Source organism: Astatotilapia calliptera, chromosome 9 (assembly GCF_900246225.1).
Source record: "Astatotilapia calliptera chromosome 9, fAstCal1.2, whole genome shotgun sequence".
Classification (NCBI taxonomy): Eukaryota; Metazoa; Chordata; class Actinopteri; order Cichliformes; family Cichlidae; genus Astatotilapia; species Astatotilapia calliptera.
In genome coordinates, this window is record NC_039310.1 from 32,709,522 (window position 1) to 32,723,976 (window position 14,455).

General features: G+C 40.6%; 1 protein-coding gene across 1 annotated transcript; it reads left to right on the forward strand.

Annotated features, from left to right (window-relative positions):
* The first annotated feature begins 1,546 nt into the window (after positions 1-1,546).
* LOC113028848 (zinc finger protein 714-like) lies at positions 1,547-13,730 on the forward strand. Its single transcript, XM_026179287.1, has 6 exons — positions 1,547-1,616; positions 1,731-1,755; positions 2,772-3,397; positions 5,306-5,397; positions 5,825-5,847; positions 13,622-13,730. Exons 1-6 carry the CDS (start codon positions 1,547-1,549, stop codon positions 13,728-13,730), a joined length of 945 nt encoding a protein of 314 aa, XP_026035072.1.
* The last annotated feature ends 725 nt before the right edge of the window (positions 13,731-14,455 follow it).

Consider the following 14,455-nt stretch of genomic DNA (forward strand, 5'->3'; position numbering starts at 1 on the left):
TTACTTTCCGGAAAGGGATGTGCACCAGGCTAAACCCTCTGCAGATCTAAAACATTACAAGCATATCACCTATGTTATAATCCGCTTGCTCCTCCCCTACTAAACCGTCCCTTGATCTATTTCAATACTATATGTCTACCCTATAGCTGCAAAACTGTCTGCATCCTCGCTCCTCATGTTATTTTAGTAACCCTACTTGATCTGTGTGTTTGCGTTGCTTAGTTCCGCTTTTCTGTACTTCCTGTTCTTCACAGTTTCCTGTTTTTGCACAGTATTTCAGTCTGGCTAAGCAATTGGTTTGTGAGTCAAAGCTGGCCTGTTATTAAAATACATAAACAAAATAATCAAATAAGCACTAAGAAAACATATATGTTCCTCAACACCTACCAAATGCGCAGTTTTTCAGCAAGAAGTTTCCTACTTTTGATTGATTGATTGATTGATTGATTGATAATTTATTTCAACATGTGAACAATATACAAGTACATTTAGAAAAGAAATAAGAGAGAAAAAAAATACTATACAAATTACATACAAAAAACATTCTGATTAATTTACATGTTGAAAGGGAGTGGGAAGAAGTATACACTTATTTAATCCCACCCCTTTGCCATAAATTATCAGTGAATATTTAGTCAGCTTCCTTACTGATATAATTTGTAATAAAAATAGTGAACAGATTTCTGATATACTATATACTATAATATCACATCATGAATTTTTTGTTTGTTTGTTTGTTTTTAAATAGAGACATTCACTTAATTTAAATATTTTCCTTTTCTTTATAGATCGAGAAGATCATATTTTTATAACTCTTTTTGAACAGTTTTATGTTTGGACGTTGCTTTAATTCCATATTCAGTTTGTTCCATAGTTTCACTCCATGAACAGAAACACAAAAGCCTTTTCTTGTAGTATGTACCTTCATTGTTTTGAAGTTACAAAAACCCCTTAAATTATAACTTCCTTCTTTCAAAAAAACATACTCTGAATATTACCTGGCAGTTCTTTATTTTTTGCTTTGAATATAATTTGTGCTGTTTGGAATTTCACTATATCGTCAATTTTCAATATTTCAGACTGCAAAAATAGTGAGTTTGCTAAAAATGGTCTAGCTGTCCCGAGTTCTAGTACATGGAGTGCCTTCTCATGCCGAAGGAAGACAAAACCCCATGTTTTTGTACAGATTTTCAAAAATCTGACCAAACCGGACTCCTATCCTCTCCCCCGAATGGAAGATTGTGTTGATAGGGTTTGCTCTGCAAAGTTTGTCACTTGATTTATTAAAGGGTTATTGGCAAGTTCCCCTCACTCCACATGCATCAGTTCCGCCTTCGTCACTCCCAATCACTTTCTCCAATATATATCGTCATGCCTTTTGCCGTTCGAAATGCCCCTGCCACATTCCAACACCTTCACTAGATAAGCCACAGTGGCTTATCTAGTGAAGCAGGTGGGTCCGGTGCGCCCCCTCCTGGCCAAAATTCAGGCTGTCCTACATTTCCGTGTGCCTCGCACTAGATGTGAGATTCGCCGGGACCTCGGAATGGCTGGCTACTATCGTGGTTTCTGCAAAAAGTTTGCTGATGTAGTTGCACCTCTCACCAGTCTCACTGGTGTGTCAAAACCATTAGTGTGGTCATCCACATGCCAGAAACCTTTTCAGTCTGCCAAAGCTCAGAATACCAGTCTTTGCCACTCTTGATTTTATGCGTCCTTTCAAACTACAGGTGGATGCCCGCGCCAGCTGTGCAGGTGAGGTGCTGTTGCAGAAGGATGAGCAGGGTGTTGATCATCCAATCGGTTACTTTTAAAGGAAATTCAACATTCACCAGCAAAATTACAGTACCATAGATAAAGATGCTCTTTCCCTGTTGCTTGCACTACCACATTTTGGCGCTAAAACATATATAGGTTGCAGTTCATCGCCTGTCTTTGTCTACACCGATCACAAGCCCTTTGTGTTTTTGACTAGAATACACAATTCCAACTAGAGGCTCATGAGATGGTAACTCCTAGTAAAGGATTTTAATTTGGAGATCCATCACAAAAAAGGAACTGACAATGTGACAGCAGATGTACTGTCAAGTGGTTTTCTCCACTCCTGAGTGCCAAACATCTGTAGGGGAGATGTTTTGTCTTGGGAAGGGCGGTGTTACGGCCCTGGCCAGCTGTATATTTTGTGGTGTTCTATGTCTTTAAGAATCTACAGGTCCTTCCTGATTGGAGAGCTGGTGGCGGCTGATTGATCCCCTGATCATGTGGCTGTTTTTAAAAGATGCTACACCAGCAGTTGTCGGCGGCAGCGCCTGACAGCAGCAGACCTGACCCTGGCTTCCAAACCTTGTGTTACCCATGTGTGGCTCCTGAGATTTACTGAGTTTTTGTATATAGTGTGTAAATTAGTTCACTTGTAAATGGACAGTGTAGACACAAATAAACCACCGTTCACTTCAAAGATTGGCTTCTAGGTATGATTTGGGGGATTCGGGCAGGGTCACTTCCTTTCTTACCCTTATGTTATGGTCCTGTACCCCTAGACTGAGGCACAGAACACCTACAATGTCTCCAAAAAGTCGATTCTGTCCAGATTGGACAAGCTTAAAAACACACCAACATCCACCTACAATGTGTTTGTTGACATCTTGGATCCCACTAATGGAGGCAGTTTCAGTTTAGTCCACGACTGCATTTCACTCACTGCCTCTGTTTGTATCTCTGTCACTGCAGGACCAACACGGAGCGAGAAGTCAGCGCTCTCAGGAGGCCGACAAACCTCACAGAAGAAAGGGAGAGAAAAAATACAGCTGTGATGAGTGTGGGAAGAATTTTACCCATCTTGGAAACTTTAAAGCACACCAACTGGTCCACAGTGGAGATAAACCGTACAGATGTGACTTGTGTGGAAAACGTTTTACCCAGAAAGGACACCTAAAATCACACCAGCTCATCCACAGTGGAGTTAAACCATACAGCTGTGAGTTGTGTGGAAAGTCTTTTACCCACCCTGCAAGCTTAAAAACACACCAAGTCATCCACGGTGGAGTTAAACCATACAGCTGTGAGTTATGTGGAAAGTCTTTTACCAACCCTGCAAGCTTAAAAACACACCAAGTCATCCACAGTGGAGTTAAACCATACAGTTGTGAGTTGTGTGGTAAAGCTTTTACTTGCAGTGGTAACTTACAGCGTCATCAACTCATCCACTCTGGAATCAAGGCGTACAGCTGTGGTCAATGCGGTAAAGCTTTTGCTCGGAGTAGCACCTTACAACGTCACCAAGTCACTCACTCTGGATTTAAACCGTACAGCTGCGACTTGTGTGGAAAGTCTTTTAACGATCCTTCAAACTTGAAAAAACACCAACTCATCCACAGTGGAGTAAAAGTGTACATAGGTGAGTTTTTTGTAAAGTCTTTTACCCAGGCTGGAGGCTTAAAAAGATACCAGTTCATCCACAGTGGACTTTAAGCGTATCCTTAGACTGGGGCTGAAAATAAAGTGGGGCTTGTACGCTCTTTTTGTTTGCCATTTTTTTTTTGCTCATTGTGTTTTGTAGGTTTCCTTCAGCTTTTGGTTGGCAGCTTTCTTGTGGTGTAATGGGTAAACTAGCTGTAATTACTTTGATGTGTGTTATTTTGCACATCAACCCACCATGGCTAAGTTGGATCGATGCACCAAGGCAGATTTGTTGTTGGTGGCAAATTTTTTAATGTTGGTGTCCTCTTGAATCCAAAAAAGCAGAAATTAAGCAGTGTCTGGCAGAGCAGATGGTGGAAAAAGGGGTAATTGCGAAGGTGAAACTTCGACCGGTTGATGCGTCTGGAGGTTTGGTGGTGGATGGAGGCTCCTGCTGCCGTTCAAGTCCCAAACATTATCCTGGCCAGACAATTACCAGAATTGATTACGGATGATCTTAAGCTTGCCCTTTGCCTGAAAGAGGTGGAGCTTTAGGCTAAAGCCAAAGAAGTTGAGCTACTGCATCTCCGAATAAGGCCTATGGAGCAATGTTACCTCTACCCCATTGAGTAAAAATGTGAGTAAAACTTGACTGATTCTCCTCTGACCAGTTTGATGCAAGAAAGCAAATTGCCTTAGTGCCACCTTTCAGAGAAAGTAAGGTTGACTCTTACTTTAATGCCTTTGAACGCATCGCAACCACTTTAAAATGGCCCAAGGATGTGTGGAGTTTGTTGTTGCAGTACAAATTGGTGGGGAAAGCACAAGAAGTGTGCACGAGCTTATTCATTGATCACAGTCGGGATTATGAAATTGTGAAATCCACTATTTTAGTGTTTTCTGAGTTAGTTCATGAGGCATGTTGCCAAATGTTTCGGTCCTGCGAAAAATCTGCCAACCAAACACATGTAGATAAGTTTGATAAGTAGTTAGGTGCAAGTAAAGTGAAGGATTTTACTTAGCTAAGACAATTGGTTCTGTTGGAAGAATTCAAAACGTGTCTTCCAAAAAATGTTGTTATGTACCTCAATGAGCAAAAGGTGGATTCATTGTGTAAAGCTGCTGTTCTCGCAGATGAGTTTCTGTTGACCCATTGCGCTACATTTTCAGCTGTGTGAATATACTCCGTTGTCTGCGCCTGCGAGGAGCTTAAGGGTTTCTCCTGCACATCAAACACACCCTGATCCAGTTCCCATGAATGTTCGTGAATGCTTTTATTGCCATGACACCAGCCATGTCATTGCTAATTGTCTATCACTTCGTCCCTAAGAGCAAACTCAAACCTGGAGAAAACCAAAGAGTGTTGGTTTTCTCCAGGTTTGAGTCGGTTGGTCTCTATGCCTAATCCCGTCGGATCCTCCGGACCTTTCTTTTCAAAAGCGTTCGCCTCACCTACTGGAAAAGAGGAGGATCGTGTGCTGATTGTGATTTTGTGTGACACTGGGGCTACCAAGTCTCTCATTTTGGATAGCGCGTTGCCTTTTTCTAGTAACTCGTTTTGTGGTGCTGATGCTCTCGTGTGGGGAGTGGAGATGTATGTGTGTGTCACGGGCTCCGCTACACAGCGTTTTCCTACAGTCACCTCTCGTTTCGGGCCCGGTAGCAATTGGGGTGCGCCCTCGCTTGCACGTACAGGCAGTTACTAATATTCTGGGGAATGATCTAGCAAATGGAAAGATTTTCCCAATCTCCGAGGTAATTGAAAACCCCATCGATGATTTGGTTTTTGTTTCTGAATCTGCTGCTGGCAGTCTGCCCTCTGTTTTCCCTGCCTGTGTCGTCACATGTGTGTATAAGCGCAGATACAGTGATGTTGATTTGTCTGACTCTTTCCTGTGTTCTGAAGATGATCCTGTGAAAGCTGAGCCACCTGTGGAAAAAGAAGAAAAATGTGTGTCTGATAGCCTGCTACCTGCTACACCTGACCTGTCTATTGAGGCAAGTAAAGCAGATTTTGTCCATGTGCAACAGAATGATCCAACTCTGGCCAAATGTTTACTTGCTGTAAATTCCAACGAGCAAACCCCCATGTTTACAGCATTGGCAACAACGTGTTAATGCGTAAATGGCACCCTCCCTCATCAAGTGATCTTGGGTGGAATGTATTTCAACAGGTAGTTGTATCACAAAAGTTTCGACCCCAAGTAATCAGTCTTGCACATGACAGGTCCTGTACCCCTAGACTGGGGCACAGCACACCTACAATGTCTCCAAAAAGTTGATTCTGTCCAGATTGGACAAGCTTAAAAACACACCAAGTAATCCACCTACAATGTGTTTGTTGACATCTTGGATCCCACTAATGGAGGCAGTTTCAGTTTAGTCCATGACTGCATTTCACTCACTGCCTCTGTTTGTATCTCAGTCACTGCAGGACCAACACGGAGCGAGAAGTCAGCGCTCTCAGGAGGCCGACAAACCTCACAGAATAAAGGGAGAGAAAAAATACAGCTGTGATGAGTGTGGGAAGAATTTTACCCATCTTGGAAACTTTAAAGCACACCAACTGGTCCACAGTGGAGATAAACCGTACAGATGTGACTTGTGTGGGAAGAATTTTACCCAGCAAGGACACCTAAAATCACACCAAGTCATTCACAGTGGAGTTAAACCATACAGCTGTGAGTTGTGTGGAAAGTCTTATACCCATCCTGGAAGGTTAAAAACACACAAACTCATCCACAGTGAAGAGAAAGCGTACAGCTGTGAGTTGTGTGGTAAAGCTTTTACTTGCAGTGGTAGCTTACAGCGTCATCAAGTTGCTCACTTTGGAATTAAGGCGTACAACTGTGATCAGTGTGGAAAAACTTTTGCTTGTAGTGGCCGCTTACAACGTCATCAATTTACCCACTCTGGAATCAAGGCGTACAACTGTGATCAGTGTGGAAAAACTTTTTCTTGCAGTAGCCACTTACAACGTCATCAAGTTACTCACTCTGGATTTAAAGCATACAGCTGCGACTTGTGTGGAAAGTCTTTTAATGATCCTGGAAACTTGAAAAAACACCAACTCATCCACAGTGGAGTTAAATCGTACATGTGTGAGTTGTGTGGAAAGTCTTTTACCCAGGCTGGAAACTTAAAAAGACACCAAGTCATCCACAGTGGAGTTAAACCATACAGTTGTGAGTTGTGTGGTAAAGCTTTTAGTTGCAGTAGCACCTTAAGACATCATCAAGTTACTCACTCTGGAATCAAGGCGTACAGCTGTGATCAGTGTGGTAAAGCTTTTGCTTTCAGTAGCACCTTACGACATCATCAAGTTACTCACTCTGGAATTAAGGCGTACAGCTGTGGCATTTGTGGAAAAACTTTCAGGACGCTAGGTTACCGCAATATTCACGTACGGATTCACGCCAGACATGATGTTTACTCCTGTGATCTGTGTGGCAAACTGTTTACAACATATCCACACTTGCAACGCCACAAACTTACCCACACTGAGGAGAGACCTTATAAATGTGACCTGTGTGAAAAGGCTTTTAAAGAGCCACGTTTCCTGAGATTTCACCGTCAGATCCACACCAGAAAGAGACTATAAGTGCAGTTACTGTGAGGTATGTATTTGTATTTGTACTGTTGCCGCTATTTTGAAGTATTACGTGAATGAAGTTTAACCCTCTCAAGGCAGCCGTTGCCGATTTGCAACAGTTAAAAACTAACAACCTGATTACCCCACATACATATTTTATGAGTTTTTTTTACACAGAAGTACCACTGCAGGACTTGGTTGTGCATTAGCAACAAAAAGTTTAATTTGAGCCTGAGAGGGTTAATTTCAAAGCTAAATTAGACATGAAAACTTTATGGACAGAATATTGAGTCAAATCGGATACAAATCTCCTGAAACTTGTTGGAAAAAGTAAAGTTTTAAAAGCTCCTCCCCTTTCTCTCTGTCTGACATTCACAATCCAATGGATGCATCGGAGAGCAGCTTGGGGTCAGTATCTTGTGGCATGCAGAGTAGAACATCCAGGGATTTAACCACCAATCTTCCCATTAAGTAGATTACCTAGAAATGAAGTCATTTTCGCCCAGTAAGCTGAGCGTTATAATGTAAACAGTAAAATGTGGATGTTTGCAGAAATGCTCTTTATTTCAGGCAATATTCGGGATAAAAATGTTGAAGGAATTGCCTGACCTTCACTGTCTGTGTGTCTTTGTTTAGAAGCAGAGCGACACAGATGGATCCAGTTCTCCACCCTGTCATCACTGTGGTGGTGGGAAAGCGTTTCAGTCAGCAATGGAGTGTAAAACGACATCAACGTACACAGAGTGGTGACAAAATGAGCTACTGCAAAGAATGTGGGAAAAGCTTCCCCACATCAAGTGAATTAAAAAGACATGAATTCTGTCACAGTGGGGTTAAAAAGCAGCTTCAAGAATCTCAGTTCATACTCCAAACATGAACGATCCCACGCTGTAAATAGTTTTACTCTTACTAATGTGCAAAAACATTCACTTCATTTTCTGCTCTGTGCAAACATCAGCGTGATCATGCAGGACTGAAATCACTGGATCACAATGGATCTGAAGAGACAGTGAATAATCCTGGATGTTAAATTTATGAATCTGCAAGTATAGATATCTACGCCAAGATTTTTTCCTTTTCTTACAACCACTGATCAATGGCCATGAGTACCATTCGCAGAGAATAGGGATATACGTGAAAATGGAACGACCATCTCTGAATCGAGGAGGGGGCCTAAGGTTTTGCATATGACAGTGTTGTTTATTAAAATAAGATAGCATTAACACTTTAAGCGTAGTTACTGTCAACAGTGAATATAAATGCTAAAACTGAATATATTCTATAGTGTTACCCCCCCTTCACCAGTAACAAATGGTTCAGCCCACAGCAGGACCGGCTTTTTTCTTGTTTTCAGTAGCCAGCGATGCTTATGATTGTGTCGGAGCACAGTTTGAATAACACCATGGGAATTTCAGATTTCACACAGGTGGTCGGTTGTTACACTCTGGAAATGGAAGCAAGGTGAGTGTTATTAACCCTCTGTGGTCCACGGACACGCTGCACCTCCAAATCACATGACTGATGTAAGCTGACACAGCAACAAGCTGCAGCCACGCTGAGTCTCTATTTCAGCCCATATTGAAAGTTCGGACTTCAAAGTTTTTTAATTTTAATTACAGGCCAGTAAATCCAGAGTTATGATCATATATATCAGCCACGCTTTTTTTCTAAACACTGTCGTCACATTTTTATGTGTGTGTTTTTTAAGCGTTTTCTAAAGACTGCGCGAAAACAGTAAAGAAAGGGGGAAAAAAAGCCACCTGTTTCCTATCGGGGGAAAAATGTACCATGTCGACCAATTTAAAAAAAAAAAGGCAACACGTAGGATTTGGTTGTTTAGGAAGAGGGAGAGTTTTGGGAGCAACGGCAGCGAGACAGAGTGAGAGAGAGAGAGTTTTTAGATGTGGGAGATTTGTGACGTTTAGTGTGGAGTGTATAGTTAGTGTGTTGTGTTGTCTTGTGTAGTTAGTTTGTTGTGTAGTCGTTTTGTTTTGTGTGTCAGTGAGGGCACTAATGAATGTCACAAAGGCACATTTGCAATGTAAACACTGCCACTAAGGAGAAAACCAGCGGAGTGATACACCTCCTGTTGTCAGGCCTGCAGGTTTGTCCCTGTGCTGTTCTCCTGTCTCTTGGTGGAAAAACTTTTTTTTTAACTGGCACACATCATTTGTGGGGCATCTTAGTGCAACACCTGATTGTTCTCTCATTTTAGTTTTAGTAATACTTTTAAATGGTTGTACAAAATGGAAAAAAAAAACCGGCAAGTGTATTGGCTGCATTTTTAGATAGATAGTTGTATATGTTTACAATATGTACAATTTACATTTGCATTTCAAGTTATGAAAATTTACTCAACATGTCTGTTTTTTTTTGTTTTGTTTTTTTTTACAGTAAAAAATACTACTAGGATTTTAAGTTCTTTGTGTGATTTCAGATCACTAATACTATTGCAGTATGTCAGTGAAAAAAACAACTAAATTCAGTTGAGCTGAAAAGAATGACACCAAACAAGGCAACGGGGGAAATAAAATAAAACAATTTGAGGGTGAAATACAAACGTAAACTCAAAAGGAGTCAAACATGGCCGGTTGTATTTCAGACCTCAGTGGGTTCATCCAACAAATCATGAAAAATTAGGTTTAAATTTTTGTTCATGACGGTTTAAGCTGTAACAATGTGATTGTTTTCTAACAAAAAACAGTGAAACTTAAGTTAGACCTGTGTTTGTAAAGCAACCGCCCCATGTTGTGTAGCTTTCTGGATTTTATACTTATTGGGCTACATATGTATTTATTATACAGGCTGTACAGTACATACAATCAAAACTCACTTGTTTTATGTAACTAAAGTGTTTAATTATGTGGGCTACAGACAATAATTGAGTTACAGACTATATTTATATGAAAAACGTGTGTACTTACTGCATTTGACTCATTTTAACCATATGTAACCACCTGCGTATGTGTTTGACAAAAAGAAGACTCTGATTTTGCCACCCCATTTGATTTCTATGCCACCCTAAGAAAATTTCTCTAGATCCACCCCTGTAACCAGCTAACACTTATAATTAGAGGCCTCGTGAGTCATTATTATTATTATTGTATATTAAATGAGAGAAACTACATTTCTCAAAGAGAACACTATGATTTGTTGTTATGAGTATTAGGAGATAATTAACATTGATTTGTACCATTACAATAATCCAGCTGGAGTTTCATCATTTTGGATTTTAATCAATGATTAATTTTATTATTTTCTGTTTTTAATTTGTTGGATTTTTTTATTGCTCTGTTGTGAAAGCTCAAGTTATTAGTTGTATTCAATGAACTCTGTAAAGTTTGTCTTACAAAACAGTTTGGTGTGAAAAATAAAGAAATGGTTTCATAGGTAATTATTTGAGCCACGATTTCCCTTCCTGTATTTCAGAGTAAAGCCTGAGGTGACAAATGAAAAATTATTTACAGTCAGAGTCAGATGAACCTTTTTCAAATGGAGGTTTATCAGAGGAGGAGACTTGGCTGTTTTCTTTTCCCTCACAAATAAACTGAAAAACAAATAAAATGCCAACACAGATTAGTTTTTAGTTTACCGTCCGAGGAATATGTATATGTAAATGTATATTTATTACCGCTAATCATTTTAAAGCTCAGTTTATAGGGCTGTCAAAATTGAGAGCAAACCAAATAACTGCTGTGTAATGCCCTCCGCTACCTTAGTTTAATTGGTCACATGACTAAAATACATAATGGATTTTCCCATGCAGCAGTATATTAATGAGTAACCTCGTATTGTGGATGGATTATCTCTGTGGTCAAAGGAGCTTGCAAAGAAAAGCGTCTGGACTTCTTTAAGTTGCTTGAAGACGTTTCACCTCTCATCCGAGAAGCTTCTTCAGTTCTAAGGTCAAATGGTGGAGAGTCCCAGATATAAAACTAGTGGGAGTTTCCCCCCACACAGGGACAAAAGGACCCCCTGATGATCCTCTAATCGCCTGAGCCAAGGTGTGAAACTGGGTGTGGGTCCCAATCAGCCAGAGTTTCGGGTGAGCTCATTGTGAAACCTGGCCCCACCTTATCATGCGAATTCCTGAGATCAGATGGCCCAGGATGTGACCTCACATCCTGGGCCATCTGACCCCACCTTATTGTGCGAATTCCTGAGGTCAGATGACTACAATGACCTGGATGACTGAGAACCTTCACAGACAGATTATATCTGTGGTTCTCCTGACTGACGGTTTGTCTATTTACAGTATCCTGCCATGCCATTGCATTTCCCCCCAACCATTGGGAACACTTACGTTAACTTTCATTGAGTAGAAAAACGTCCTCCAGCTTTATTGTTTATGTTATGCTAACATAGCTTTGTCGCGTTAGCGCTCACGTAGCACATCTTACCAGCTAGCCCAACTTCAGTAACCCTACAAACGTCACTGCTTTTTACTTTCCTGTCTTCATTTATGTTGGAAGTGATAGCAGAGCTGTACATTTTAATTTGTGTCATAAATCCCTCAGTGAGAACATGCTTAGATGGAAGCTAGTGAGCTAACTCTCTAATGTCATAAATTCCATTTTCATGGATGCCTGGATGTTAAACTTAATTGTTACACCTGGTAGAGAAGCCACACGGATCATTTTATTATAGATGAAAGAATTTAGACAGTTTTTCAGCTCTCAGTAATACTGCAGTGATCATTTGACTTTGGGACCTGCTGTGGAGTTTAATGGGTTTAAAAACATGAACAGCTGTGGGATACTGTTTGTCCGTGATTTGAACTGGGGGAACAAATCGTGACAGGATCAGCCTGATAGTATTTGTAAGTTAAGTTTGGTTAAGCCATTTACTCAGAATAGCGTCCCGTATCTGGTTATCATTGTCAGCTTGAAAGTCACAGTCCTTTGCAGCTCGCCTTAAACATGTACAAAATTGTTGCACAGTCTCACCTGGTGTTTGGGACAATTTGTGGAAAGTTTGGCGTGCATATGCAAAATTCACTTGAGGAACAAAATAAGTGTTGAGCGCCGTCACCGCCGCGGTGTAGTCCTTCGCCTCTCCCGTCTGTGGTAGAGTGGAGAAGACGTCCTGCCCGGCCAAGTGCAGTAGAAGAGCGCGTCTCCGCTGTCTGACCACATCTGTAGCATTATCCGTCAAAATAAGACCTTTCCCATCAGCAAACAACTCGAAGGATGTTAACCACCGCGTCCATCTTGGTCCGAGTGTAGCTGGGTCAGTGTAGCAGGCGAACGGTTGAATGCCCGACTTTTACATGTTAGACCACGTAGCGAAGTTTTCACTAACACCATGCCGCCGCCGGGTCTGCTTCTCACAAAAACAAATCCAGGTCCCTGTCATCTTTGTCGTCATTGTTGTGTGCCCGCCTTATTACTGAATTAGGCAGGGCACCCTGAATTAAATCAGGACATAAAGCACGGTCTTTCTCTTGCTTTATTCAATACAGTCGATCTGACAACTAGCCACTTAATGGGGCCTCCTTCCGGACAACAACATCCGGTTCAAAAGTCATCACATTAAGACATAGCCATATCAGTACATGACACCATGTTGCTGAGCTTTTTTTATAAAAGTTAATTCTGTGATAGACTGTATATATGAGACAGATGTAGCTACAGTGGCATCACCCAATAAAAAAAAGTTATCACGTTATTAAGTAAGTGTAATGTTGTGTCTCTTGATCATGCAATCCAACTGACTGATGCACAATTCATCTTTCCACTGTTTGGAATGTTTCTGTTGTCTGTCATGGAAAGTTTTACATTTTAAGATGGATGAGCTGCTGAATGCTACAAATACAAATAAAGCAAACGAACCATCTGCTGATGAATGTGACCACACGTACACATTTCCGCTCAGTTGATTAATTTTCCAGTTCTTTCTCGATCTTCCTGTATGTTAGAGTAAAGACCGAAGTGACAAATGGAAACATGTTTGCAATCAAAGTCAGATGAACTGTTTTCAGTGGCACAGATGGAGGTTTACCTGGCAATAATTTGAACTTAAAGTCAAAAGTCTTATTATTATTATTATCTTATTTTTCCCTCCAAATTTGCTGTAGGTATTACATTTACAAATGGTGTTTAGAACATCGACCTTATACATTGTAACGTGTTGCACAAAAATGCACAATAAACATAAAAACCTTGCGTCTACAACATGTGGCCTGAAAAACTTGGTATTTTTACTTAGCCCTCTATCCGTGTTATAGTTCTTTTGCTTTTAATAACTGAACTGAGAATGCAGACTCATGTGGAAAGAATTCGGAAAAAAAAAACCCTCCTTTTTTATTCTGGTGGTTCTGTCTTTTGTTGATATGCATTTACTTGAGTACAGAAAAACACTTTTTGTGTCTTTCAGAAAAAAAAGGCATCACTCCAAAATTCAAGCAGGATTTACATCCTTTGACAGAGAAAATACTTTAAAGGCTAAATAATTACACATTGTTATTACATATTTTTCTTCAGTTGGAGAAGAATGATGAAAATACTTCAGTCTAAATCAGTCTGTCCAACATCAGCTTTCAACAGAAATCAGTTGAAAACTGATCTCAGCATCACTGAAAGTTTCCTTCAGGTTCGTGCTCCTTTGTCAGCATTGCAGATTGTCCAATAGACGAGAACACCAACCAATGCATGATGACGACGCGGGGCTGAGCCTGACCTTGGAATATCAGCGGTACATGACAAACCTGGACGAGTTTGAGTCCAGAAAAAACCCTTAAAAACACTTCAGATATACTGTGTTCACTGCTCTTGGTCAAAAGTCCAGCAATACTCTAATATTCACAGATCTTATGATAGCTACACCATTACAAACAGAGCCTAATGCATAAACAAGCAGGTGGCATGTTACAGCCGAACCCTCCCTTTGGTCTCAGTCGGTGCTGTAATGCCAGATGTGTCTCTTACAGATGTTCTACAAAGATACTGTGGCTGGATTTGATCAGAAAGCAGCTGTGTGCAGAAATAAAAGACCCTCTGATAAATACTGGTATTGATATTGATATACCTTTATTAGTCCCACAAGGGGAAGTATAGCATAGAGTTGGATGTCACGTGGTCTTGGTCTCAATGGACTATTGTCTTGTTCTTGTCTTAGTCTCGACGGACTTGCTTTCTTACACAAAGAGAGAGAGAGAGGGAGAGAGAGAGACAGAGAGGAGCAGAGAGGGAGATGGAGAATGAGGACAGAACAGAGATGGAACAAGAGCAGGTGAGACACACATGTTAGTCAAATGGTTGTTTGCCAAAACTCATCAGAACATGTATCTCGTACCTAGTGTAACTTTTTAGACACCATTTGTTATTTTTCAAATTCTATATTTATTAAGTTATGCAGGCTTGTTTGCACAACAAGGCTAAATAATTATATAAACCTTTCTGAATCTAAATAGTGGACTTTGGTAGAATTAAAAAATAAGTGTAGTGCAGGTATATGATGATTTTC